The sequence below is a fragment of the Podarcis melisellensis genome (assembly GCF_964234715.1).
Source record: "Podarcis melisellensis genome assembly, chromosome: 14".
Classification (NCBI taxonomy): domain Eukaryota; kingdom Metazoa; phylum Chordata; class Lepidosauria; order Squamata; family Lacertidae; genus Podarcis; species Podarcis melisellensis.
In genome coordinates this window covers 25754175-25779555 of record NC_138546.1, presented here as the reverse complement: position 1 = coordinate 25779555, position 25381 = coordinate 25754175, and the positions used below count along the sequence as shown (strand labels likewise).

Here is a 25381-nt window from a genome sequence, read left to right as displayed (position 1 = left end):
CCGACCTGCTGCACCGCACGGAAGGACCCGGATGATGACGGGAGGAGGAGGAGGAAGGAGGGGGCAGCAGCGAGAGAGCGACGGAGAGAGGGAGGAGGCGCCTTGCTTGCCTGCCTGGGCCGTCGCAGTTACTGCGCAGGCGCACTCCGCGCGCGCACGCCAGGCTAGCTCCGCGGGCGGGAGGAGCGGTTCCTGAGGGGAATCGGTTCTCCGGCTGTGAGAGGAAGAGGGAAAAGGGAGGAGAGCAGCCGGCTGAGGAGAAGGGGAAGAAGGCGCCCTCAGGCAGCTCGCGCTGGTGGGGTCCTGCGTCTCCCAGAGAAATGCATTCTGGTCGCCGCCGCCGCCAAGGCACTCTGCACATGCTCGGGCGAACTTCCTCCACTCGCACAAGCCTCGCCTCCAGGGAGGGAGCGGCTGCTTTTGCTGTCTGTGGGAGGCCGCCCAGCGCCGATGGACTGGCGAGCGAGAGGCAGCAGGACCACCTCGGCCGGGGGAGGCAGCCGGCGCCAGGACAGGGACCGCAAAGGCACGTCCCTGGACACACTCTGGACCCGCGGGCCACAGCTACCGTAGGGGCCGCTCGCCCCTTTGGACGCGCTTCGAAAGGACTGAAGGGGGCGGCGGGGAGGATTTCCCCTTTTTTTCGGACTTGCTGAAGCAGTTTCTTCGTGTGTGCGTGTTTAAATTTTCCCGCCCGTCGGAGAATGAGGAATGATTGCGTTGATTTCGAAGACGAGCAGCTACAGAAAAGATCAGCAAGAAACAGGTCCATCGGCAGCGAGATCCTGTTCGCTGCCTAGGGCGTTTGGACAAGGCGGCATAGAGCAAATCCAACAGGTGTAGTTGGCAGGTAAGGCTGTTGTTTTTCCAGCAGCACAACTTCATAGGTACTGCAGCTCCAAGGCAAGGAAATGTTTAAAAGAGAGAACGGCCCACAAAAATATTTGATGGATTTTTGCATAACGGTTGCAGAAGTCACAATCCCTGCAACTAATTAATTTTATGTCACTTTTAAAATGTATAATCTGCCTTAGAGGCTACTGCTAATCCCGTTACATTTGGTAGTACTTAATGCCTTGAGTATTTTTCCCCCATTCATGGAAAGGTGACTAAGTGATATCCATAAACAAGGTGCTTAAGTGGACTTTCCTGTGTTTCACCTTCCCAAAGGATGCTGCTTCTGGCTCTGCCACCTAGCGGATTGAGATGGACTTGTATACCACAGAATCAAAGCGCTGACCTCCCAGTGGCCTTCCTGAAACCTTTGAAGGGGCTTCTTCAGTTAAACTGCCTAAAACAATGTATTCCTGGGGAAACAGGCCTTTTTGTTTTTTCCACACACACATTTTGTTTGTCCTCCTTATGAAGTGCAAAGGTATCCTGCATTGTGATTTCACATTGAGGTGAGTCCTTTGTTACATCTCTATGTGTCTGCTCAGCAAGGTGCTATCTGTTTTCAAGGTACAGTAGCAGAGTTGCAAGGCCTCCAAGCTAACAGTGGCCAAATACATCTTGTGAAAGTCCATCCATTTTACTTTTCAGTCTAGTCCACAGAAAATCACCATCATAGCCAAAATCATGTATATCAAGATTTTGACTGATTTTATCCCCAAAGCATAGTGTCAGTTGCTCACTTGATAATGAGCAGCCACCCGTCCAACAAAATATCTGACTGTTAGTTAAAACATAATCACAACAATATAATCAGGGGAAGAACTCTCTGGCTGATCTTTTATAGCTTTACCAGTCACATAATGACAGAAAGCATTCAGTTTAGTGAATCCCTGAATACTTGACATTTTTTATTATAATTCAATATTTGTATAGTGCTTAAGTTGGTTGCTGGTTACGAGTTCCTTACTTGCATTAAAGTTCAAAGCACACTTCAAGCAGAAAACTTTTTTTAAAAAAGAGAACTAAAGTTTATCTGGCCCTGAACCTCAGAATAAGCTTTTGTCTGTCATGTATTGTATATCTCCATGAGTGACAGGCTATCGCCTCCAAGAGTCCCAATAGTTTTCTCCATCAAAATTGCTCTGTTTGCTGAATACTACCAAGTGGGTGAAGACCTCCAATGGCAATAACAAAAAAATAATTTGGGCAATGCACACCCCAAATCTTAAATTCCACACCTCCAGGTATGTGGAAAGGCATTTAACTATGTCCTGCCCAGAACAGCATTTGGGTGCAGCAAACTGTCAGAAGTGGCAGCTTGATGCCTATAAAAGCTCAAATGTGCTGGGCACCATCAATAGCAGAAAAAAGGAACGGGTTGTCTTGAGTGAGGAGGGTACTAGCACTTGAAAATGTCTGTGCCTAAGAAATGCATTGGGGTGAATGTGATTCAATGCTATCCAAATGCTGGATGCATGGGTGTATGATTGGTGGTAGACCAAAGGTTATTTTAGAGTGTGCAGTCTTAGCTCCTTCTTTTTTGGGGGGAACATATTTTGGCTCCCTAATCCAATTCAGTACCATTTCATAAAGGACACTATCCTGATGCTGTGGATGTGGTGGGCCAAAGTACATATTGTGGCTATTATTGGCATAGGGTTGTTGCATTCAGCACTGCACTATGCCCAGTAAGCATTGAATTAGGCATAATTAAATGCCTTTTATAAATACTTTACTGGAGGTGTGGCCTAAATCTTGTTTTTGCGGTGTACATGCCCAGTTCCTTATTCTTTTCTATATACATTGGTGGTGGGTCACATTTGACCTTGCACTATGCTGAAGAGACATTGAGCTAGATATACTTTTTATAGACAACACTCCTCTTGAGATTTGGATGTACGATTTGGCGTAGGTCAAAGCTTATTATGGTGTATTTCCTTATTATTTATTGTCATTTGGGGTCACTGTGCCTCTATACCAGTGTTTCCCAACCTTGTGCCTCCAGCTGTTTTTGGACTATAATTCCCATCATCCCTTGCCACTGGTCTTGCTAGTCAGGGATGATGGGAGTTGTAGTTCAAAAACAGCTGGAGGCACAAGGTTGGGAAACACTGCTCTATACAAGGGTTGCACCAAGACAACAGTTTGAATTGGAGAACAATGATGTTATCGAAAGAGAGTCTGTCAGTCATGATAAGGATAGACCAAACCTTTTAAGTTTTCTGCTTCAGCTGTTTCAAACTTCTGTGCAAATAAGGAACTGTGAACTATTAACCAACTTCTACATCATAATTCTTGTACTGTTGGCAGAGAGAGGGAGACCGCACCTTTGAAGATAAGACCATCAAATTGAGCTTAAAGGCCTGGCAGATGTGAGAAGATTTGATGGGGGTGAGGGTGGCATTGCTGATTGCTGTGCCTGGAGGCTACGCTTTGGCACGCTTCTCGGGGTTTGGATTGTTCAGAAAAGCTGTTTGTGAGAGAAAATTGGTTATGTTTATAAACCGGGACGCAGGGAAGCTGTCATGTTGGGATCTGCTTTGTGGTTTTTGGAAGAATGAGATTGAAGAAACCACCCAAGCTGCTGCTGCCCAGACTTTCCACAAGCCTTATCATGCCTTGTTTCAACCGTAAAAGTGTAGAAGAGGGTGCATATTAGAGCATCTATAGGCCTGGTCCATGGATTTCATAACATGCATTCTGCTGTTCAATAAATTATATGTTTATGGGCCATTTGAAACAATATTTATTTATACAACAAACAGCTTATAAGATGCCCTTCAGCATAAAACTCCCCTGGTATCCTCTACTTCAGACTTAAAATAAGTAAAATGATAAAAGCAGTAGGCCATAACCAGATGATAAAATCCAAATTTATAGTGGATTATGGGGCACAACGTCTGGATTGCCTAGAGCAACAATGTGTCCTGGCTTAGCACTCAAAACATTTCCACTCTGCATAAAAGAACCTAATCCAAAATTATGCAAAGCTTTCAAGTTGGCTGGGTGAGTTGCTTTCTGAGATTACCCTGTTTAAAACATATCATTGCATAGGGCAATGCCATTGCTATTTATAAAGCAGACATTAAGAATTTGATTTGGTATGCTTATTACCAGGTGCTTTACGACAAAGCTTTTTGATCGCTGCAGAAAGCAAAATGCTTTTTTAACTTTTTATTCTAGCATATTAGGGCTGCAGGTTTCAAATCAAGATGTGGCTCTTAAGGCAAGCCACAGTTGGATTGGAAGCACCTCAAATGGTGCAGCATTATTTGTGTCAAGCTGGTACGTGTTTCCATGGTAATGGCATCACACATAAGTTGGTGGATGTGTAAACCACTCATTTTGGAAAACAGCCCCAACACAAGCTTGCAGCTTTTAGATTGCTTGTTTGGAAGGAAATACAAGTGGATGCTTTCAAATATTTATTTTTACACAAACCCTTCCCTCTTCAATCTCGCATGCATGGAATTGTGTACAGCAAGCATGTGCTGTTTAGATACTCAAATTGCACCACAGGCAGCAAACATGTTGCTTTAAGAAAAGGATGCCTATAGGACAGAGGCAGTTATGACAATTTAACACCTTTTATGTACGTCCAGTGCAGATTCAAATTAGCAGTGTGAGGGTGGCTGTTTTCCTGCCCATTAATTTAAAGACCAAGAAACATGTACAGGAGAAGAGTTAGATTTGTGCTTACCTTGTACAAGCTCAGTTGCATTGCTGTAGCAAGACTGTCAGTTTGGTCCATGTCTGCTTTATATGATCTCCCTCCCCTCGTCCCAATAGTTTGCAATTGCTGAAGAAAGCTCAGTTTTCTGGAACAACATGCAGTTTCTCTACTTCTTCCCTGACAGGCTGCTTTACACAATTGTTGCCTGGCAACTGCCAGCAAGGGAAGACTACTTTTGTCAGAGCCTGAGCAACATATAGCTGTATAGCCCCCTTGCCTTGCCTCAAAAGGAGCTGTTTCCTGGCAACTGCCACCTGCTAGCAAGGGAAGACTGCTTCCAACATGGGCTGAGTAAGACCTAGCTGCTCAGCCCCACCTTTGCCTAAAAATACTTTGGAAGGAGCTGCTGCTTGCTCAGACACCAGAGAAGGACAAGGGCTGAATAATCTGTTTCACACAAGTACCGTGCCATCCTGTCTAGATTACAGTGTGACTTTAATTTTGAGAATTTTTTAATAAATGGCTTTAAGAGGCGCTCTGAACTGTAAACTGGAAAGCAAGTACTCTAAATAAATGTTAAGACTGCATGTCTACAAGCTGAAGCACAGTTTAGCAAGAAGAGTAGATTTTTGGAGCAAATATTGCTGTTGTGCTACCCAGGACTGAATCATGGGTTTGACAAAGATTGATGTTCAAACCTGGGCTTGGGGTTTCTCTTACTCCAGAAAAACCAATAGCCCAGGTTCAGAGATAATGCTAAACCAAACAATGGCTTAGGCCCAGGTAGCATGCCAATGGTAGCAACAGATGGACCACAGGAGGAGCACAGTGCCTTTAGTCTCGATGCACTTGCACAAGTGTGCATTTTGCTGTATTATAATTTTCCTACACCTAAGTACTTTGCATAGTGAAATTCTTTGTGTGAAGCAGCATTACTTGGGATTTATTGCAATCAAACTGAACCCCAGAACTGATGTTCTTTAAACATGAGACTACCAAATAATGTGTTAATTAGTATGGGTCTTAAAGCTGAAATCAATCTCTGTTGAGATACAGATTTTTGTCTGTCTGCCTCAGTTCCCCCTTTTCAGGAACCAGCACTTATACCAACCTTCCCAAACCTGGTGCTCTCCAGCTGTTCTGGACTACAACTTTCAGCCTCTGGCTGACTAGAGCTTATAGAAATTGAAATACAAACCTTCTAGAGGCACCATGTTGGGGAAGGCAGTCTTTTATGACAAAAGGTCAGAAGCATGACTTATGCCTTGAGTGCATCATAAAAATTCACCCATGGACAGCTTGTGAGGCTGACCAGGTTCATAGAATGGAGAGCAGCACATCCCTGGAACACACTGCCCTCCTTCACTGGGTGGTTGAAAGGACACAAAGACAAGCACTAAACTGCATTAAGTTTTATTAGAACCTATTAAATTTTGGATTTCAACAGCAAAATCCTAATAAAATTACACCTAATTTAGGGCAGACACATTTTGGTCAATTCACAAAGTACAACACTGAAGACTTATGGAGAAAGAGGTGTTAGGAATGGTGGCAGGGAGAGGGGGAGAGAAACTACCTCTAAGGCAAGTTCAGCCTTGTAAGTTTTACAGCTTCAAAATAAAACTAAGACGAACAGTCACCACTCATGTGTCCAGGTTTGTGTGCTTGAGAAGTGCCCAAGCACAAACTTCCATATTTGTTGTCAGAAATAAACACTGTTCTAAGGGAAGTCTTAAACAGATCTCTCCTTTTTATTCAATGCAAATTGTTAATTAAATTACTGCAAATTAACTTTAACTTACCAAAGAGACCAATAACCTGAGTACAGCAGAAATCATGAAGTACAATCAACCCTGTCATAGGACCTAAATTCTTTATTCACAGTAGCCCTTGTTGATAACTAGGGTTAATAACTTGTTGCTTAGAATATAGATGGGCATAACCATTTCTGTGAACTTCAGAAAGTGCTTAAACATCAAAACAAAAAAACAAAGTAAGACCTCTTACACAAAAACACAGTACAAAACCGCAAGAACATAGAACATGCCCAGCGTTTTGAGTAATCCATACTACAGCACTGAAGTTGAAACAAACTGAGCATGACTCCAATTCTGAAACACATCAGAGGTTCAGACAGGAATGAATGAAGAAACTGATGAGATTGCACTTTTAGCCACTCTCCATTACATTCGGCTATTATTGCATAAGATTGAAATCACTGCTGTAAAAACAAAGGCAAATAAAATATTTATAGCTTTTATGTGTTGGAAATACTGGTTGTAGGTTTTGCAGATTTAAACTCTGGTAATTATCCTATAAAATTACTACACTGTTGCTGCATTTTTACTATGGATAACTTTAGTCACTCTCCTAGAGTTAACAATATTGTCTCATATAGAATTAATGTAGTATGTATCACACAGACCTTCCTTAGTTATAGTAAGGAAAGTTCTTTCATAAAACACAAACACATTTTCAGTCAACTTTCTCAAAATGAAATGTAGTCTCTAAAATGCAAGTCACAACAGTAAGAGAAATGAATAATTTGCTTGCATGGGTTAAATACATTGTGGTATCAAAGAGTGTCCCATCTGTACAGTTATTCCTGCAATGAAGTAATTCATATATAAGATACAAACTGTACAAAGTTCTCCAGTTTACAAAGTGGCTTAGTTTCAGAAACATGTTGACCTAAGTTATTTTGCAATGTTAGCTATTATTTCAAAGGTTACAGGTAAGGAACAGTCTTACTGCCCAGTCCAATAAAGAGCCAGGTGCACCCAACTTTGCGTAGTTTCAGGTTATTAAGCATCTCCTAAAAGAACAAACCATCTCTGGTTCTGTTCATTTGCGAAATAAGTACAACTATATACATATACACAGCATTTTACCTTTTCCTTCCACTGTTAACTTTTTGCTGTCATTCTTTTCAGTGTCTCTTACTGTGAATACTGAAAAATCGGTTGCGATTTTTTTCCTCTTGCAGAATCCCTCAGATAAAGGTAATTTGGAATTTAAAGTACATCGTTGAAGTGTGGTTTTCCGTAGTCTGCAAGATCCATATGAAGCTCTCTTTCCTCATCATCTGGAATCAAAGGAGGCAAACCAACATTAAGTTTTTTAAGTAAGTTCTCTGAAACCCACAGGACCATGTGTTGAGAACAAATGATTCACTGCCTTTCCATATAAATTATGGGTGTGTGAAGTGTGCATATCCAGAATTTTTGTATGTAAGATGCTTTACTAAGAGAAACAATTATTTAACATCCTTTGTTCTAGAGGTCTGCATTTCTGTAAACTTTCTGCTTTGAACCACTGTTTTCCTTCCTATTCGCTCTTTCCCATCGTATCTGTATCATTTTATACACAACACAATCCCAAGGAGGATTCACTGGAGCTTGTGAGCAAACCAACCTGCAGGTTACCCACCGCTTTGGCTTGGTAGGATGAGTAAGTTATTTAGCTGTACTGATTCTGAACTGGTGTTCTCCATATCCCTCTAGACTTTTACAGAATACTAGAATTAATTGAACAGTAGCTTTACCTTAAGACATCTTACACATGCACACCCAATCTAAAACCCTGCTGCTAGGCACACAAAGGCAGAGTCCATCCAACCAGAAGTAACCCTCCCACAATCAACTGCTGTGGACGAATGCTGTTCATAGGTACAAGAGGCATAAAAAGAGCTGCAATATAATCTGCACACAAATATAGTGTTTTGAAGGATAGCACCTAGTTTGTTTTAAACTTCATTATCACCCAATACTTACATGAGGGGATTCAGATGGGAATGTATTTAGAGACTACTAATATAATTTTCTCTTATGGTCTCCCAACAGATTAATCTCACATACAATTATGCTTACAATGTGATTGTAAGTTAATAGAAGTTGTTCTGTCACTTAATGTGTGCTGGACCTACCAACTTCCCTGATAGGAAAGAAAGTATATTTTTAAAGAAATGCCAGCAGCACGTCATTCCAAACTAAAGAAAAACAGCCTCTTAAAATTCTATGGTACTTGCAGGCAGGCCAATTTAAAAGAATTTCAACTGCCCTAGAAGATTAGAACCCCAGTGTCAAGAATGAAGCTTTGGAAAATGATAACATCTTATCCTGGGAAGATGCAAAATAAATTTGTATTTCACATTTCATAATTTAATGAGAGGATGTCTCCACAAGAGCCCTTGAAATGAATGGAAAAACTGCTGTATTCCGGGAGGGCAGGGTAAAGAGAGAAAAGGGGTTTAGTTAACATGAATACCAGTTTGGGCCCTCATGTGATTTGGAAAACTGAACTGTGGAAGCTATTTCTTACTGATTTCTAGAGTCTTCTGCAGTACAAAATTTTTTTTACTATGTGTTACTTTGTTCTTCAAGTTGGTAGAGGCAGTTTAGGGTTTGGAAGCGATACCACACCATACACACAAGCAATGGAAGCAAACAGGTAAAAGAGCCTGTATAGACCAAGGGATATGCCAAGTGCAAGATGAGAGCATGCATGAGAATACCTTAGGTATTGGAAGCAACAGAAATGCACCATGGAGGTCCACCGATTATGTATATTAGTAAGGCATAAGAACATTCCAGATAGCTATAGTTATTCACAACAGTGATGGCTACAGATTCAGCTTTGGGCCTATGCCAGATCCGCATGCTTTCCTGATAGCTAGACGCACAAATTAATTCCAGGATAGCCACCATGTTAGTCCTTGGGAATAAGGAGGAAAATGTAGCAGCACCTTCAAGAATGGTTTTATCATGCCCTGCATAGGCAAGAACCAGCTTCACCACAGTACCCTTGACTCCCTCTGGTACAAATTCAAGACTACTGGAAAAAACCATATTTACTACCAATTAGAAATTGCTTCAAGTTCTAGAGTTATTTCACAAGCTGAACTACTAGAAGATGACACAGTCAAAATTCAGCTGTCTATTCACAGCAGGACCTTTCTAAGCAGCTAAATAGTGGAACTCTACACCACTGCAGCATGGTTCTCAAGTGAGGGAATCACATGAATGGGATGGAGACAAGGCCCAAGCTCACCTTGGACGTCTTCTTCACCACCATCACCATCCTCTTCCTCATTGTAGGCCAGCTCAGCCTGCTTGTCTGCCTCATACTCACCCACGTTCCCATCATCCCCATTATAATCCGCCAGTTTAGAGCCATGTTGCGGATCAACAGGGGACTCATTCTCATCAAAGAACCGGCCTGTGAAGTAGGCAAAGGATTTATAGTCAGAGGCCAGGATGAAGGGGAGGGGGAGAGAAAAAAGCGGAGTAAAGAGAAGCAGGAAGGAATCTGAACTCAGAAAAGTGTTTAAAAGTGGTTGCAAATAAACCTTGCAGCACTATAAATTGAGAAAAAATCCTTCTGCCTGGAACTTCAGAGCACTAAATTTTATGACCTTTCATTATAATCTCTAGCCCCTTAAAATCTCCAGTGTTTTATATCTAAGACACAAAACACTTGCCTCAAAAGAAGGCAACTGCCTTTTTGGAATAAGTGAGCATCTTGTATTAATGAAACTTTACCAAAATATTTTGGTTGCTTTGACAAGATCTGAGCTTTATAATCGTTTGTATACTATAGCCTTTAATGTAACTATTTTCTAATCTGAATTTTTCAAAGCTTTAGAAACTTTTTAAAAATGGAAAAGTAGTTCTACACAGTGAAATATAGATTAAACCAAAGAAAAGAATACATCTCACACTATACGCCTGAGCAAAAAGTAAGATTCAGTGTCATGCTAGTAGCAGAGGAAGAGTAGCTCTGGGCAAAGGTCTGAGCCCAACACAAAGTTTATCTTTCAGCCATGTAAGATTCTGCAAAAGAAGGCTACTGACATTTCCAGAAGATGAAAACTTGCATAGGCCTTTGGTGTTTTCCAATAACAATATTTACAAACTGAACACTTGAGCTAAACAGCTAAGATAAACACACACACACTTGAGTGTCGGAAATACGGACTACAGCAGAGAGTTGACTAAGCTGCAAGCAAATAAAGTTCGCTTAAATCTTCCATATGAAATGAACAGTAAGTGGCAAGTAAAGACTTCAAAGATTGAGAGTTCTCCAGTTACACTGTCACGCTTCATCTGTTTTCTATATCTTGAAAAATTACAGCTAAGCACGACTGAAGCAAACAATTAGAAGCTTCATAAAATGAAAATAATTTACAACTTATTTCCTAAATGCCTGTCCAACGTTGCAGATCTGAAAAAAATGAAGGCTCAAGAGTTCATTTCCAGAGCCACAGCTAAACTATGAAGCAATTTTAAAAGTAATTTGAGAAATTTTAAATGCTTCCTTGTCAGATAATCTGCTCAGAGCCAGATGTGCCAACAGGTGCACTGAGGAATTCATGCTCATATAAAACATGTTTGTACTTGGGGGTACAAAGTGGAGAATCTTTGGCCCGCCAGGCCTCTGAATCTGGCCGAAGATTACAAAGTGCTATGTTTGGATTGGAGAAGAGTGATCTCTTATCTCTACTCATAGCATTAAGCATCCCAATGCTAAGATCGATGATAAGCACCTGCTTGCTCTTGGAAAGGCAGCAGGCAGAAGCTCATCTCTTAGAGTTATGGGACTATAACTAGCGTTGGAGATGACCCTGTGGCTTGAACTTTGAATCACTGGGTGTCATTTGACATGACCCACCTGCCAAAATGACCGGCAGATGGAGGGAACAGATCAGGATCTGGTCTTCAGCGTGGATACGGTTCCTCAGCCCTGGCTTGGTCTATGGCAATATCCCTAGCATTTGTTGTGGTTATTTTAAAGTTCTTTCAAAAATTCTTCAATTACCATTCAGCCACACAGGAGAACTCTGAAGTTCCCATGTCTAAAAATTAAAATCACTTTTTTATTGTTTTTAATAGTTAAAATTGCTTAGAAATATTTTATAGGAAGCATTTAATAAATTGAAATCAATATAGTGGAAAGTTCCTGGAATCGCTTGAATTATTTGCATCTGTCTAAAGAGATTATAAGCCCAAGGCTGCTTTCAAACACAACAATCTTGCTAAGTTGCATAGGCGGGCATTACTTTGAGACACTTACATAGCAATACAGTTTCACATTCTATGTCCATGGTGTGGTTTGGGGGAGAATACGCATACCAAATATGTTGGGAGAAACCAGACAGCCATAACTGTAATCTTCAACAAATAGAATCTGAGCAACAAATACTATATATTGAAATACTATATAAATACTGTAATCTTCAACAAATAGAATCTGAGCAACAAATACTATATATTGAAATACTATATATTCAACTGGCCCAGGATACAGCAATCAGGTGTAAACAGCTCCACTAGGTTGCTGAAACAGCTCCACTAGGTTTTAATTTATTTCCAGGACCATTTCAAAGAGCTGGTGATGATACTGTTGTGTGACCCATTAACTCTAACCATACATTTGACTCTAGCCATACAGCACCTTCTTCATTACCTATGTACCTTCATGAGGGAGCCTACCTTGCACTATCTTCAATGGTGTTCTGCAGCATGGCAAAGACGAGTCAATTCAGTTTGTCATTTCAACTATGCTGTGGGAGTTTGGGGCACCATTCCCCCTATTCTTGAAGTTTTATGGAACATTCTGGATCCTTATGTAAGCAAAATGGCACCATCCACATATAAGAGTGAGGGGAAACCCAAAGGCTTGTAGAAGGACAAAAAACATCACTGAAAAACCCTCAGGAAGGGAGGAAAAAATAGAAAGCCCTGGAGGCAGAAATGACGCATGCCATGCGACAACATTTTTGTTGCAGATCTCACTTGTGACAGTAATTTTAAGACTGGCTAGTCTACTTGGTAATCTTTGTAATCTTTCACTCTGTTACAGAAGTGGTTCTGTAATATTGGCTCACGTTTGTTTTCCAACTTGGGCTTTAAGGCGGGATACAGAAGTTTTAAAATAAATATGTCAAGGCAAACTGACCATGCTTCACTTAAAGCTACAGAAGATACTCATGAAAAGTTCCACTTTTCTGCATTACAAGATCAGAGCTCAGCTATTTTTAATTTCCAAGACGTATATTAAAGCAAACCCTCAATGATGCAAGCAGTTCCTAACTTGAGGGAAAGCGTTAGAATATAGCTTGCATTGCATGGATTTATCAGTTTCTGAGCCATTCAAAATTGTTAAGCACTATGAAAATAAAGGGATCCATGAGTTTATTAAACTGTTTAACAGTGCAGTCTTATACCTGCCCAAACAGAAGTATATGCTCCACTAACTGTAACAGGATTTGCAGCCTAAGACAGTCTATTTCTAGGTTTAACACAATGAAATAATTGAAGTTAGATGTTTTCATAATATGGTGAAAATGAACCTTAAACCCTCAAAATTGCCAAAAAAAGTAGGCAACACTTTTGGAACTAAGAAACATTTTAAGCACACTAAGTTCCTATTTATAACAAGCCACAAGAATTCAAGGAAAGAAAGTCTGGAATCAAGCTTGATTCTGAAAGTTGTGCCTATCTAAAGCTGCTCATATTCACAGTGCCTCACAATGGAAATGTGACCTATTGTCTCATTATTTTCCATTGATCAAACACATCCTCAAAATTACCAGAGTGCTCAGACTGAGTGAAAGTGAGAATGGTAGTGAAGAGGGCACAGCTAAAGCTCCCCACATCCACAAGATCTGGTGTTATTAACATTACCTGAATATTAACTCATCTAGAAAATCCACACTTCGGTTTTAATGTGTTGCTTCAATTATGAGTGAGGGTCTGAGTCAGAATTATGAGCAAGGGTCTGATTAACTTACTTTGCTTCATTCTTTGGAAGTCACTGATTCTGTCCTTTTTTAAATGTTCTTTTTCAGCTTTCTGATTATCTAAGACGTGATCAGGAATCAAATGCTGAAGAGGATTTGGTGGGATCTGCTTTATGATGTCAGCATTTCCATCCTGGTTACTGTTTACACCTGGAAGCGCACAAAAACAATTAAAGCACTTTGACTATTTGCACTGTTCAGGCACAAGGAAAAGCAGCTTATGAATTAAGTCCTTTTTGAAGGGCAAGGGATCCCCTGGTATTATTTTTGTTTGTGTGTGTGTGTTTTAAACCTCATGACGGATTTTTCTCCAAACATTGCTGACACCTGTGCTTTCATTTTCTCAGTAGTCAAGGCAGAGAAAGGGGAAGAAGGAGCATCATCCATTATCGGCTATTGATACTTTGGTCACACTTCTTTTAAAAGCTTAAGAGGAATGCTGCAAATACATCATTGGAAGCATCAGGCTTTCTCCATGCCTGGACGCTACTTTCTTACCAAGTCTAGTGACCACTTGTGTCACTCAAACCACTTTGTCCATTCTTTAATTTAATGCATGGTGTGGGGACAGCACTGGTTTCCAACCTTTTTTTGGCCATGCCCCACCTAAGTATCTTTAAAATCCTGACACCCCCCATCCCCCGGGACATATAATTCTTATTATTCAAAAAGTGAACTCCTATTCAAGTGGAGGAAGCCTAAAAGGCCATTCACTGTTAATAACCCATTCTTGAATTGCCCCCCCCCTTAAAAATCAAATTGCCCCTGCCCCACATTGGGAACAAACTGGATTAACTTCAGCCCTTTTACAAGTTAAATTAACCTTGTCAGTATTTGCTTCCACTCTCTGGTGATTATCGCCTCTCTGTTCCCTGGGATTGCTCACTTTACAAATAAAAGCTGCCCACATGTATACCTTCATGCCTCTAATTCCTAAATAATGTCTGCTTTGTAATGTCTTTGCTAAACTTGAGAAACAGAGAAGGAAGGTGGTGGTTTTAAACACTCCTAAATAAGTTTTAGATCACATTCACCTTGGCTCTGCATAAAGACTAAAGGAGAGGCCAGACTGAGAACAACTTTTTTTCTCTTAAGACCATTTATTTCAACAAGTCTACTGTACGTATAACTTAAAGGTAAAGGGACTCCTGACCATTAGGCCCAGTTGCAGACGACTCTGGGGTTGCGGCGCTCATCTCGCTTTATTGGCCGAGGGAGCCGGCGGTCCTCCCCGTTGACTCTTAGCAGGCTGGGGAAGAACTAGTGACCATTCCGCCATAAGAGAGTGAAGGATAACCTGCTTTAGAACGCCCTTCACTGAAGGAGAATATTTACTCGTGTTTTAAAGATACACCAGGGACTTCTTACCTTGAGCCAGATTTGGAGCATGGGGCTTTTCTGTTGGAAGATTTCCATTGGGTTGAGGTTCATTCTGAGAAGCTGAAACAAGTGGCTTCTTCAAAGCTAAACAAACAAAATCACGCTATGACTCACTGATCTACTAGTACCAATGGCACATCCTAAGGCAACCACTGAGCGTACTGTTCAAAAAGAGAACTGATATGTTCTGTTGGAAGCCGCCCAGAGTGGCTGCGGAAACCTAGCCAGATGGGCGGGGTATAAATATTATTATTATTATTAATTTATGCTCTGCAAAGGGCTGATTTCTGACAAGTGAACCAAGATTAGTACAAATGCAGTTGTTGCCAGAAGCTCTTCTCTATTTTCAAGATAAGCTATACAGAAGCAGGGGCTTTCCTGTAAGGGCCAGAATCCAGTATACTATAACAAAAGTTTGTGTTTTCACCAGTTTGAAATGTTTTGTCAGGGCAGCATTTGCTAGCATTCACATGCCGAGAAGAGTTAAGTGCAATTTTGCAGGGTTGCAAAAAAAGAAGAAGAAAGCTCCCTCTCCCTATTTATACTTCTAATTGATGAGCAAGAATCAGTGGCAACTAATTCTTCCAGTTTATACTAAGAATCAAGACAACAGGGAATCCAGAGATTCTGGTGCAGCATCTGTCTTTTTATTTCACATCTGATAACTGCTTTAGCCAATAGCACTTCACCCCCCTTCAGGCAAGTCCTCAACTACCTTGGTCACCTTTGACAACAAACTGAAATCTGACATAGCTAGCCCTTTCTCTGGAGTTGAAATCAGTAACCTATCTAAAAAAACACACAAACTGCTGAGGGAGGAAATGGGTATTTCAGAATTATAAAAAATAATAGATTTTAGATTACTTAGAAATAGTAGTAGTAGTAGTAGTAGTAGTAAAATATGTATAGCTTTGCTAACCAGTGAGTGTATCTTCAGCTTTAGCAGCGTCATTCTCTTCTATACCAGGCATGCCTGCATCATCTCCTGGTTTCATTTTCTCTGTCAAGACAAGAAGAAATTTCTCTCCTTACTTTTAAGTTCTAAGTGGATTCAGAATTGTTACAGGGACTGGACTAGAGGTAGTAGATCATAGTTGCTGAACAAAAAGCAATACATCTCCCTCAGTGAGCTAGCTGCAAAGGCAGGCAACTTTCTCCAAGACTTCATCGCTGGCCAATGGTAAAAATGGCACCAGATCTGTGCCTCAAGACTGAGGAATTCCTAGCCAGCCAGGTACTCTGTTTTCTCCCAAGACACTTAAGAGGTACATAGTGGTACCCACAATTGTACTAAACAGACCTTTGCCATCTGAGATATTGTTGATGGAAGGTGTTTCATTCCTAATCACATTCTTTTCATCCAATTGCTGTGTTGTCTTCAATATTGTTGGATTATTGCTCAGGTTGCTCTCAATATCCTTACTGGACTGGCTTCTGTGTGCAGCCTGCTGCAAAAATGTAAATAACCAACTATGAAACACATTTGTTCACATTTGAATTAGACATCCTGTGTGCTTTGTCACTCCATTAGGATGATTCAGTCTGTTGTCAATGGAAATACACTTCTACTTCTATCTCAACCAAGTTTTGTTCTTTTCTCATAACAAAGTCTAACATCAAATTTATGGATAGAACTGATCTACCCCAGGTAGGTATTATTATTATTATTATTATTATTATCCTCCTCCTCCTTATCATTATTATCATGGCAATAAGGGTGCTGCAATCATGCAGCAAGCAGTAAAGGCTAGGATGCAAAGCAATCCTCTATCCATTCCCAAGTGGAGCAAAAGCTGGTTAGATCAGGCATAGGCAAACTCAGCCCTCCAGATGTTTTTGGCCTACAACTCCCATGATCCCTAGCTAACAGGTCAGGGATGATGGGAATTGTAGTCCCAAAACATCTGGAGGGCCGAGGGCCTACGCCTGGGTTAGATCCTGACTCTTCTCTTAATGAGTAACTAGAGAGGAAATTACCAAAGGAAAATGGTATTTCAAACCATTCTGAAGTGTCCATAAAAAATGATAGGAACATATGAAGAAACCTTCTTGGACATTCCCAGCACTACCTGGAGATGCTGGGGGTTAAACCTGGGACCTCCTGCATCTAAGGAAGATGCTCTCTCTACCCTTCAACTATGGCCCTTCACCGACTTAAACAACTGAGCATTTAGATGATGTACCTTTTGGTCTTGTGTAACCTGGTCCTCTAACTTTCTCATATTTTCTTCATGCTGCATCCTCAGTTCTTTGATCTGATGTCCACACTGAAAACTGGCAGAACAGATAATGTACAACACAGGTAACAAATTTTATAACTTGTCCCAAGATTGGCACATGTTTTATATGCTCTCCGCCTAAATATTATTTGTTTCTAGAACAAAACAGTATCTCTTTTCCTTGCAAGGCACTGAATGTATGAATCCAGTCTTTTGGTCCATCTAGCATAGCATCAGTCATCAACACCAGCTGGTAGTGTTTCTCTAAAGTCCGAGGCAAGAGGGATATTTCCCAAGATCACAGAATCCTGGAGTTGATGACAGAAGTCCACAGATCCTTTTAAGTGAAGATGCCAGGGACTGAAGCTCATATCTTCTACATACAAAGTAGATGCTCTACCACAATATTATGGATGCACTTTGAAAAGAAAAGAGTTGCAACTACTACTAAGACTTGAGTTCTAAATTAAGGTGACTCTCCTTATGGACACATGAATGGCAATAAAATTGCTAGCACATTTGTAAAGCTAAGCAGGGACTGGTATGGTTTCAAATTGGATGAGGGATTGCATGCTGAGATTCCTGCATTGCAGGGGGTTGAACTAGATGACCCTTGGGGTCCTTTCTAACTATGATTCTATGAATAAGTGCCACAACAATTGAAATCTCCTGTCAGACCTTTCCTTATCAAACCATTGTGTTTGCTTATTCCTTGCCTGAGTCAGGAAGTGGAACATGGAATTGGCTCTCCCTCCATTCTACATAACAGCAAACTGTGAGGCACCCTCTACTGTGTTGACTGATGGTGCTATAGTTTAATTAATACATTTTTGGTGCAGCGATTGCCATCCCTCAGGAATTCTACCTTGGATACCTTGATTAATGGGTTCTGAGCACCATTTCTTTTGCTTCTTTTAGCAGGCAAGTCAAAATCATGAAATTTCACTATTCTCCTTTTCTGTGAGGACAGAAAGGGCACTACCCTACCACAGCTGTCCTAAAATATGCTTTTCTTCTAACTCCTTCTGCATATAGGACGCTGATGTCAAAAGCAGGACTCCACTTTAATCTGAAAGTTCATGGCACAGCTAAGCTGGAAAGACTGCAGAACTCTGTATTATTAGAATACATTGGCATCAGTTCAGATTTATATATTACTATGCTCACCTTTCATACTCCAACCTTTTCAGAAGTTGTGTATTGTTGTTCCTATATTCATGAAGCTGGTCCTCTTGACGAATAAATTCTTGACGCAACTCTGCGAGTTGTTCTAAGGCAAAGTGTAAAAGTCAAGATGGTTAGAAAAATAATGCCTTCATAACTTAAATGCAACTTACCCTCACAAATTGGGAAATTGTTATTTTTCCACTGCTAAAATAGAATATTCTGTATACGCTAATGTCTTGGACAAGTGATACGAAACCTAAAATATAACTGTTTAGGAACCTCATTACAAAATAGAAGAAAATGTGTGTGTGTGTGTTTGTGTGTGAAAGAGGTGTTAGTTTTCTTTCTGGAGTCTCCGCGGCATAATACGGTCTCAGTGATGCCACATTCGATTTTTAGTATCTTATGCTTGTATTTTAGTAAAGCAGACTCTTACAGCTACTACATCTTGCAAACTATAATGTTAGGGCCCAAGGAGCCACAGCACTTATTTATTGACATCCTGCCCATCATTCAACCTCAGAGGAGTGTACATATTTCTTTCCCCTCCCCCTTTATCTTCACAACACTTTAATGTAGATTAGGGTCCAAGATCACCCAATCAACATCATGGATGTATGGGGATTTAACTTGGGTCTGCATGTGCATCTATCTTTGTAAAGCATTGCCATTTACTCTCCAGCACCCTTTATACATGAACAAATATCAGTATTGGAAAGGGTATGAAATAATGTTATTTATTTCACATTACTTCCATTCTGTGAGAACATGACTTTGTAACTTCACCTGACAAAGCAGTGTAAGAAGATTACCAGCGGTAATCAGCCATATTAGAGACCATACTACAGTGGTGTGTTGTTGCATACACAAAGCAATTCTTTGACTTATAGCAATGTAAGATCTCCACCAGAGGACTTTAAATTATTTTAATGTTATAGCACTTGGCTGTACAACTGATAGAAGTCACTTGCCTATGCTATAACTTCAACTCTCCCTTTAAAAACCAAAACACTGCTGCATATCTAAGGTCTATGAGACATTTGAGGGTACATTTGCAGAATTTGTAGCAAAACAGAACTCGTGCTCTCATCTTTGAGGCAGGAACAGAAAAGGGATAATGGCAAGCGAGGCAATGGCCCTTCTGTGCCAGATAAACGAACACAGCATGTTATTTTTTAAAGAAAGGCTCTAGCTCATGTCAAGAGGAAGAATATTAGGAAAACTTGACAGTTGCAAAATTTTAAGCTTTGCTTACGAATACAAGTAAAATAAACCTTCTAAATTAGATCTCTAGGGCACCAGAAACTTTTCCAATTCACAATTCTCCAAAAATCCACATCACCAGTTGCTACTTTGCTACCAGTATACTTTCTTTATGCTGCTCTCAGAATTAGTAGGTTTAACTGCTGCATGTTTTTCCTTTCTTTTGACTCCTTACCCTTTAAGCGATGTATGTCTGCCATTTGGTATGATATGTTGTTCTGAAGCTTAATCTGAAAAGGAGGAAATATATATTGTGCAAATTAGTGGTCATATTATGACTATACAGTTAATATCAAAATGATCATGGTAAACAAGACTTTGATGAAAAACTGAGCTTATTAAATAGCCTAAAGTTTCAACAAAGGCTTCCCAAAATCTATTTTCTTTTTCATTCAAGATACTGCACACAATCCATTTACACTTCAAGACAACAAGAAGCAAACAAGAAGCAACATTTTTTACTTTGACCCCAGTAGCCATTCAAATTCGGCGGGGGGGGGGGAATGATTGTTTTAAAAAACAATGTTTCCTTAGAATGCAGATTAATCAATGATTTTTTTTTTATTCATTTATATTCTGCCCCACTTTCACAGATCTCTGGGAAGGTAACAATAATATTGTATGAAACCAAACATACACAACAAGAAGAACAACAAATCGTAGAAACAGCAGTTGAAATATTTGCCAGTGTGAGTGGCACTATTGTACTAAAAGCTGCATTTTCAACCAAGCATCTAAAAGGCAGCAGTGAAGGTATCAACCAAATTCTGGGGCATCCATTCCTACAAACAGATACCACAACAGAAAAGGACAACCCCACATCCCAGTGAAGTGCACAGAAGCTAGTGGTGGGATGCTAAGGAGCCCCCTGCCCCAACCAATCTCCCACGCAAGGACAGAGACAGAGAGAGACTCCCTCAAGATTTTAAGTCCCAAGGCATATCAGGGTTTTATACATCATCTGAAAAACCTTGGATTGGACTTGTAAATGTACTGGCAGCCACTGCATAAAGTTCCTTAAGAACCTGAGTAACAATCACTCTGGCTGGTGGACCCACTCAAACAATGGAAAACCATATTTTGCACAAGCTGCAATTCCCAAGTACCATAGTATTCAAGGGTAGGTCCACATACTGTAATGACTACTGCATTACAGTAGTCCAGACAAGAAGTTATCAGAACACAGATCATTGTGGCTAAACTAACACTGTCCAGGAACAGCCAAAGGTGAGCAAAGCCACTGCACAATACTGAGCATAGTTTTGTCTCCAGTAAGAGATATGTATCCAGAGGTACCCCTTAAGAATCTGTACCTACTCCTTCAAGGGAATTGAACCCCACCAAGAAAAAGTTGTTCTCCTAATTCAGAATGGTCCAATGTGTTGCACAAGAGCCGTCCATCAGCAACATTTTATGCCCTCCCCAACTGTTTTCATGCTGCCTTCCCAAAGCCCAGGCAGAGGTGCTGGGCTTTGGAAAGGAGGTGTGAAGGCTCTGGCAGATTCCTGGAGTCCTCCCACCTTCTCAAATCCTGGTGAGAACTTTCCCAGCTTTGGGAAGGCAATGTGAGGGCTGCGGGGGGCATAAGATTTTGGGCATGCACCCCACCCCACCCGCACAGTGTGCGGCCAGCAGGTTCCATGTTGAAGTACTCTTGCAGCCCACTTGGTATGAAAAGTTAGACTGCCCTGTGCTAATTCATGAACTCAGAAACCACCAAGCCACAGCACCGTCATCTTATTCGAAGTCACCTTTAATTTATTCCCCCTCCTCCAGCCTATTACAGTGGCCAGACATTGGCTGAGAATCTGCATGGCTAGTAGCACTGTGGGCAGAATGGAACCCACAGATCAACTGCCATGGGGTCCATCAGAAGTCTCCCAAGGCTACCTTCCGCTCCTGAAAAGAGGAGAGGAACCACTGCACTCCAAACCCAAAGAGCCAGTCTTCTGTGCTCAACAGTTTCAAAAGGTGCTGCATATCCAGGAGGATCACAGAGTCACACTTCTCCTGCCACTCTTGCAGGAAGTCACACATCATTCTGGTCCCAAAAATGTCATGGTAATCAGCCTCCCCACCTAGAGTGCCTGCACATTAGTTGCTATGTCAATATGATTTAACAAGCATTACCTTACATCAGGGATGTCCAACTTCCAAGAGACTGAGATCTACTCACAGTATTAAAAAAAAACTGGCAATGACCTACCCATTGTCACTGGAGGATGGACCAGAGTTGTTGAGCTTTTTTGTGGGGGGGGGGGTGGCGGCGATCAACCTGGGAAACCCCATGATCTACCAGTAGATCGCGATCTGCATGTTGAACATGCCTGCCTTACATTAATTAGGCTGCAATGTTAATCCCAGGATACTTCTTCTGACCTTCGATACCATTTGTACCTGGAGGTCAGATATTAATGTACTACCCAGGCATTCACATTTGGAATATGGCCTTGATTGATAAAGCATTCTGCTGCCACATAATTATTTCTATGTGATCACACAATGAAAGTGTTGGCAGCTGGAACAATGAAGTGATCTGACACATCCTGGGAATAGGGAATAATCTATGAAAACCAAGGCTTTAGAGACATTTGGACAAATTGGCTCATTACTCCCAGCCAATTAAAAGATTAATGTAAGCACCATCTTTTCTCTCTCTCTTGATGGATGCCATGTCCACTCAAGAGTGTTTTCTTGTGTAAATACAGCTAATGGGACTCCAGTCTTAAGAGATTCAACACAATAAAGCAACAAGCTATCAGACTTCTGCGATATAAACAAGCATTTGTAGGCTACAGTTGCCTTCATGAGATGCATTCAGCAGTCTGACCAAGTGGGCTTAAATGTGTTACGTCTTTAAAATGCCATAATATTCCTCCTGAATAATGGGGGTTGGGGAAAGAGAGGAGGTCCCAAACCATTATGTAAAAAAGAAAGGAATGCCCACAAGCAGAAGGAAGTAAACTTGTCACAACAACAACAAAGCAACCTCCCCACTCTTCCTTGATTTCATCCCCCCTTCCTCCCTCTCCCAAAACAAAGCTCATTTTGCTTAAAAGCACACCCATGCACACCCCTTCTCTTCTGAAATAAGATGAGGAGGGGAATCCACCACCCCTCTCCTATCTAGGAACAGAAAGCAAAGCTGAAAACTGAAAATATGCCTCATTAAACAGTGGAGAAAAGGGAGAGGCAGAGGGAGAGATGGGGGTGGGTGGGCTGAAACCACATGAAAATTTTTTACATAGGCAAAAGGTACCACAATGGAGCCTCTTCAGCTTATCAAAAGGCTTCATGGGAGTAGCTCGGAACGGGAAAGCCATAAGCTCAATGGTTGATAACAGCTGCCCTTGCTCTCACAAAAGGCAGCTGGCGACCAGTTAGTTTCGGACATGCTGTTTGGAATATACAGTACTAGACAGCATAAAATAGACACAAGCAACCATCATATGCAATGCCACCTCACCCTGCTCTCTTCACACTTCCTTATCTGGCCTTCCCTGGCTTGCAGTTGGTTGCTCAGCTGGCTGTGCTCAGCTTCCTTCTGCTCCAGCTGTTTCTTGTGCAGCTCCCCCTGGAGCAAGAGCTCAGAGTTCCTCTTCTCCAAGCGCCCCCTGGCAACATCACTGCGCTTGGCCTGGCCCTGCAACTCTGCCACCTCCTCCTGCAGGACCGTTTGGCGGGATGAGGTAGTCCAGTAATTGAAGGCAAGGACGGCAATGACTAGCAGCAAGGCAACAAAGAGGAACGAAGGGAGACGGCCCCCCCTCCGGTTGGCCCCAAACCCCACCATGGGGGAGGCTGGGGAGGGGGGCGCTTCAGCTTCTCCCTGCACCTACCTGGAAAGAAAGTACCCAAGTCAGCACAAGTAGAGAAAGAAAACAAAAACCCCACCAACTTTTCAGAAACAAAATATAAAAAATGGGAATACACAGAATCATTGACTGGGCTGTGTTCAGCTTCCATTGCATGTATACAAATCTTAAGGCATACTGGGAAATAATCTAAAGCATTTATTTAACATAGGAGAGAAGGCAACTACCTCCTAATTCCCAAAACCAGCTCTTAATAAAATAGAAGGATGATTCTGAAATTTGACTTTTTTTAGTCTGCACACAGGTTACTGTAGTGGCTTGCCAGTGCATGGAGAGGGGACTGCCTAGCTTGTTCTTTCTTCTGTATGCCATGGTTATGGGAGCAGTTCAAAATAAAGTTTAGACTAGGCGCAGTGGTTGCCAAACTCGGCCCTCCAGATGTTTTGGGACTACAACTCCCATCATCCCTAGCTAACAGAACCAGTGGTCAGGGATGATGGGAATTGTAGTCCCAAAACATCTGGAGGGTCGAGTTTGGCAACCACTGGACTAGAGAAAGCCAAGTCAATAAAGGCAACATAGAAACCATCACAGAAACCAAAAGTGAGGCCAGACGATGGACCCTCTCCCGCTTTTCAGGGCAGGAGGGAAAGAGGGGGAAAGCCCGTACAGCACCCAGGTCCTAAGCTCAGTCTAAACCAGTGTTTCCCAACCTTGGGCCTCCAGCTGTTTTTGGACTACAATTCCCATCATCCCTTGCCACTGGTCTTGCTAGTCAGGGATGATGGGAGTTGTAGTTCAAAAACAGCTGGAGGCCCAAGGTTGAGAAACACTGGGTTAGGTCTCTGCATCTGCAAAGCCGAACACTGCGCCCACCTTTGGTGCGGGAAGATAGGTAGGGGATGGGATCGTGGAGGGGAGGGGGCTGGTTCAGCGTTGCGTGCAAGAGCTTCCTCCGAATTGTCTCCGTTGCTGTGCTGGCCGCATCTCCCCACCCCTCTACAGTTTAACCCCTCCCCAGTCGAGTCCTCTTGGCCGCGGCTGGGGGAGGTGCTATTAGCCAACGTCGCCCCCCTCCACCGCACCCCTTTCCCCCAGCTCCCAGGCCCGCCGTGCAAAGAATAGCAGCTGTAGCTGCCCAGGCTTCTCTCGCTCGGGCCGCCTCTGCAGGAGCGCGAGAGAGGCCGAGCGAGGAGCCCCGCGAGGTCGCGTCCCCGCCGGGAGAGGAGAAGGAGGGGCTGCTGCGGGAGGAAGAGGCCCATCCCACTATCCGGGGGGTGGGGGTGGCGGGAGGCGCCGCTCTACCTCCTCTGCTCCCCCGGCCACCGCGCCACGCGCGCCTCCGCCTCTCCTGGCCTTTCCCCCCTCGCCTTCCAACCGTCTTCGCCTTCCGATGCAGCGGCGCCGCCGCCGCCACTTCCGTATTCGCGTTCCTGTCGCCGTGGAGCCGCTTCTCGCGAGAACGGCGGAAGCAGCGCAGGTTCCCCCCTCCCTCCCCGTTCCCGCTCCAGGTCTCGCGAGGCTTCCGTCTTGCCCGACGGAGAGAGCGAGAGCCGTCCCGGAGGAGAGGAAGCGGCAGAGTGGCCGGGCGCGGATAGAAAAATTTTCAGGCCTATTCGGCTGCTGGCGGGAGGCCTCTCAGGCAAAGGGGGGCCGAGGAAGGGCGCCCTTCACACCAGACGCGCCGCTGCCTCAATGAGGTGCCCACACGGGTAGGGGAGGCCCCGATGGTTAAGCACAGTCTGCATTGGTGCTGCCGCCTGTTCGTCCGGCGGCCCAGAGTACCGCCGCGGCGGAGCCCCGAGGCCTGTCTGGAGGCGGGTTCCCACAGCGCCGCGAGATGGGGGACGAGGAACCGCCAGCGGCGGCGCGACTTGGGTTCCCCTCCCTTCGACAAACCCATTTTGATCCTGGGATGGTGTCCTTCTGGGTTGGTTTGAGTTTCTTAATTGATCGGGGAAAAGTCAGTTGAGGGGTGCGGGGCGGGGGAATGAAGGACTGTGTGGACGAGCCCGGGGCTGATAATGGGGCAAAGAGAGGGCGGGAGTCGGTGGCACTGCAGTCCCCGGTTCAGAAATGGAGCTGCCGTCCCTATCCAGATGCGCCAGGTGCCTCCCAGCCAGGTACTTACAGGGCTACAGGGAGGAGAGAGGTCCTAGTTTAAAACTAG

At 42.8% G+C, this 25381-nt stretch overlaps 1 protein-coding gene and 2 long non-coding RNA genes across 8 annotated transcripts; 2 read left to right on the top strand and 1 right to left on the bottom strand.

Moving 5' to 3' along the window:
- The first annotated feature begins 165 nt into the window (after positions 1-165).
- Positions 166-6560, top strand: LOC309356438. Of its 2 annotated transcripts, none has more exons than XR_014162790.1 (3): positions 166-850; positions 1171-1403; positions 4752-6560. It is a non-coding gene; the product is annotated as an uncharacterized lncRNA (long non-coding RNA). The 2 variants fall into 2 exon arrangements; XR_014162791.1 differs by lacking the exon at positions 4752-6560 and adding an exon at positions 3205-4583.
- Positions 6298-24660, bottom strand: GOLM2 (golgi membrane protein 2). 5 transcript variants are annotated; one of them, XR_014162789.1, is made up of 12 exons: positions 24517-24660; positions 22863-23235; positions 19572-19626; positions 18134-18236; positions 16931-17021; positions 16048-16195; positions 15667-15747; positions 14736-14831; positions 13359-13517; positions 9617-9784; positions 7459-7652; positions 6298-6788 (listed from the first exon to the last, which is right to left on the bottom strand). XR_014162789.1 is itself a non-coding variant. In XM_081887868.1 (11 exons), exons 2-11 carry the CDS (start codon positions 23187-23189, stop codon positions 7582-7584), a joined length of 1299 nt encoding a protein of 432 aa, XP_081743994.1. In that variant the 5' UTR covers positions 23190-23235; positions 24517-24660; the 3' UTR covers positions 6298-7581. The 5 variants fall into 5 exon arrangements, 4 of the variants coding, with proteins under 4 accessions (XP_081743994.1, XP_081743995.1, XP_081743997.1 ...); XM_081887868.1 differs by having other exon boundaries at positions 6298-7652; XM_081887869.1 differs by having other exon boundaries at positions 6298-7652; positions 16048-16192.
- On the top strand, positions 16919-18240 carry LOC309356439. Its single transcript, XR_014162792.1, has 2 exons — positions 16919-17049; positions 17155-18240. It is a non-coding gene; the product is annotated as an uncharacterized lncRNA (long non-coding RNA).
- Positions 24661-25381: the final 721 nt, after the last annotated feature.

Bases quoted from the DNA above. Each gene is read 5' to 3' on its own strand.
- GOLM2 (XM_081887868.1), bottom strand. From the start codon at position 23,189: ATGGTGGGGTTTGGGGCCAACCGGAGGGGGGGCCGTCTCCCTTCGTTC. The intron at 14,832-15,666 runs GTTAGCAAAGCT...TTGTTTGTTTAG, and splicing joins AGCTGAAGATACACTCACTG to CTTTGAAGAAGCCACTTGTT. The intron at 13,518-14,735 runs GTAAGAAGTCCC...GTGCGCTTCCAG, and splicing joins TGCTCCAAATCTGGCTCAAG to GTGTAAACAGTAACCAGGAT.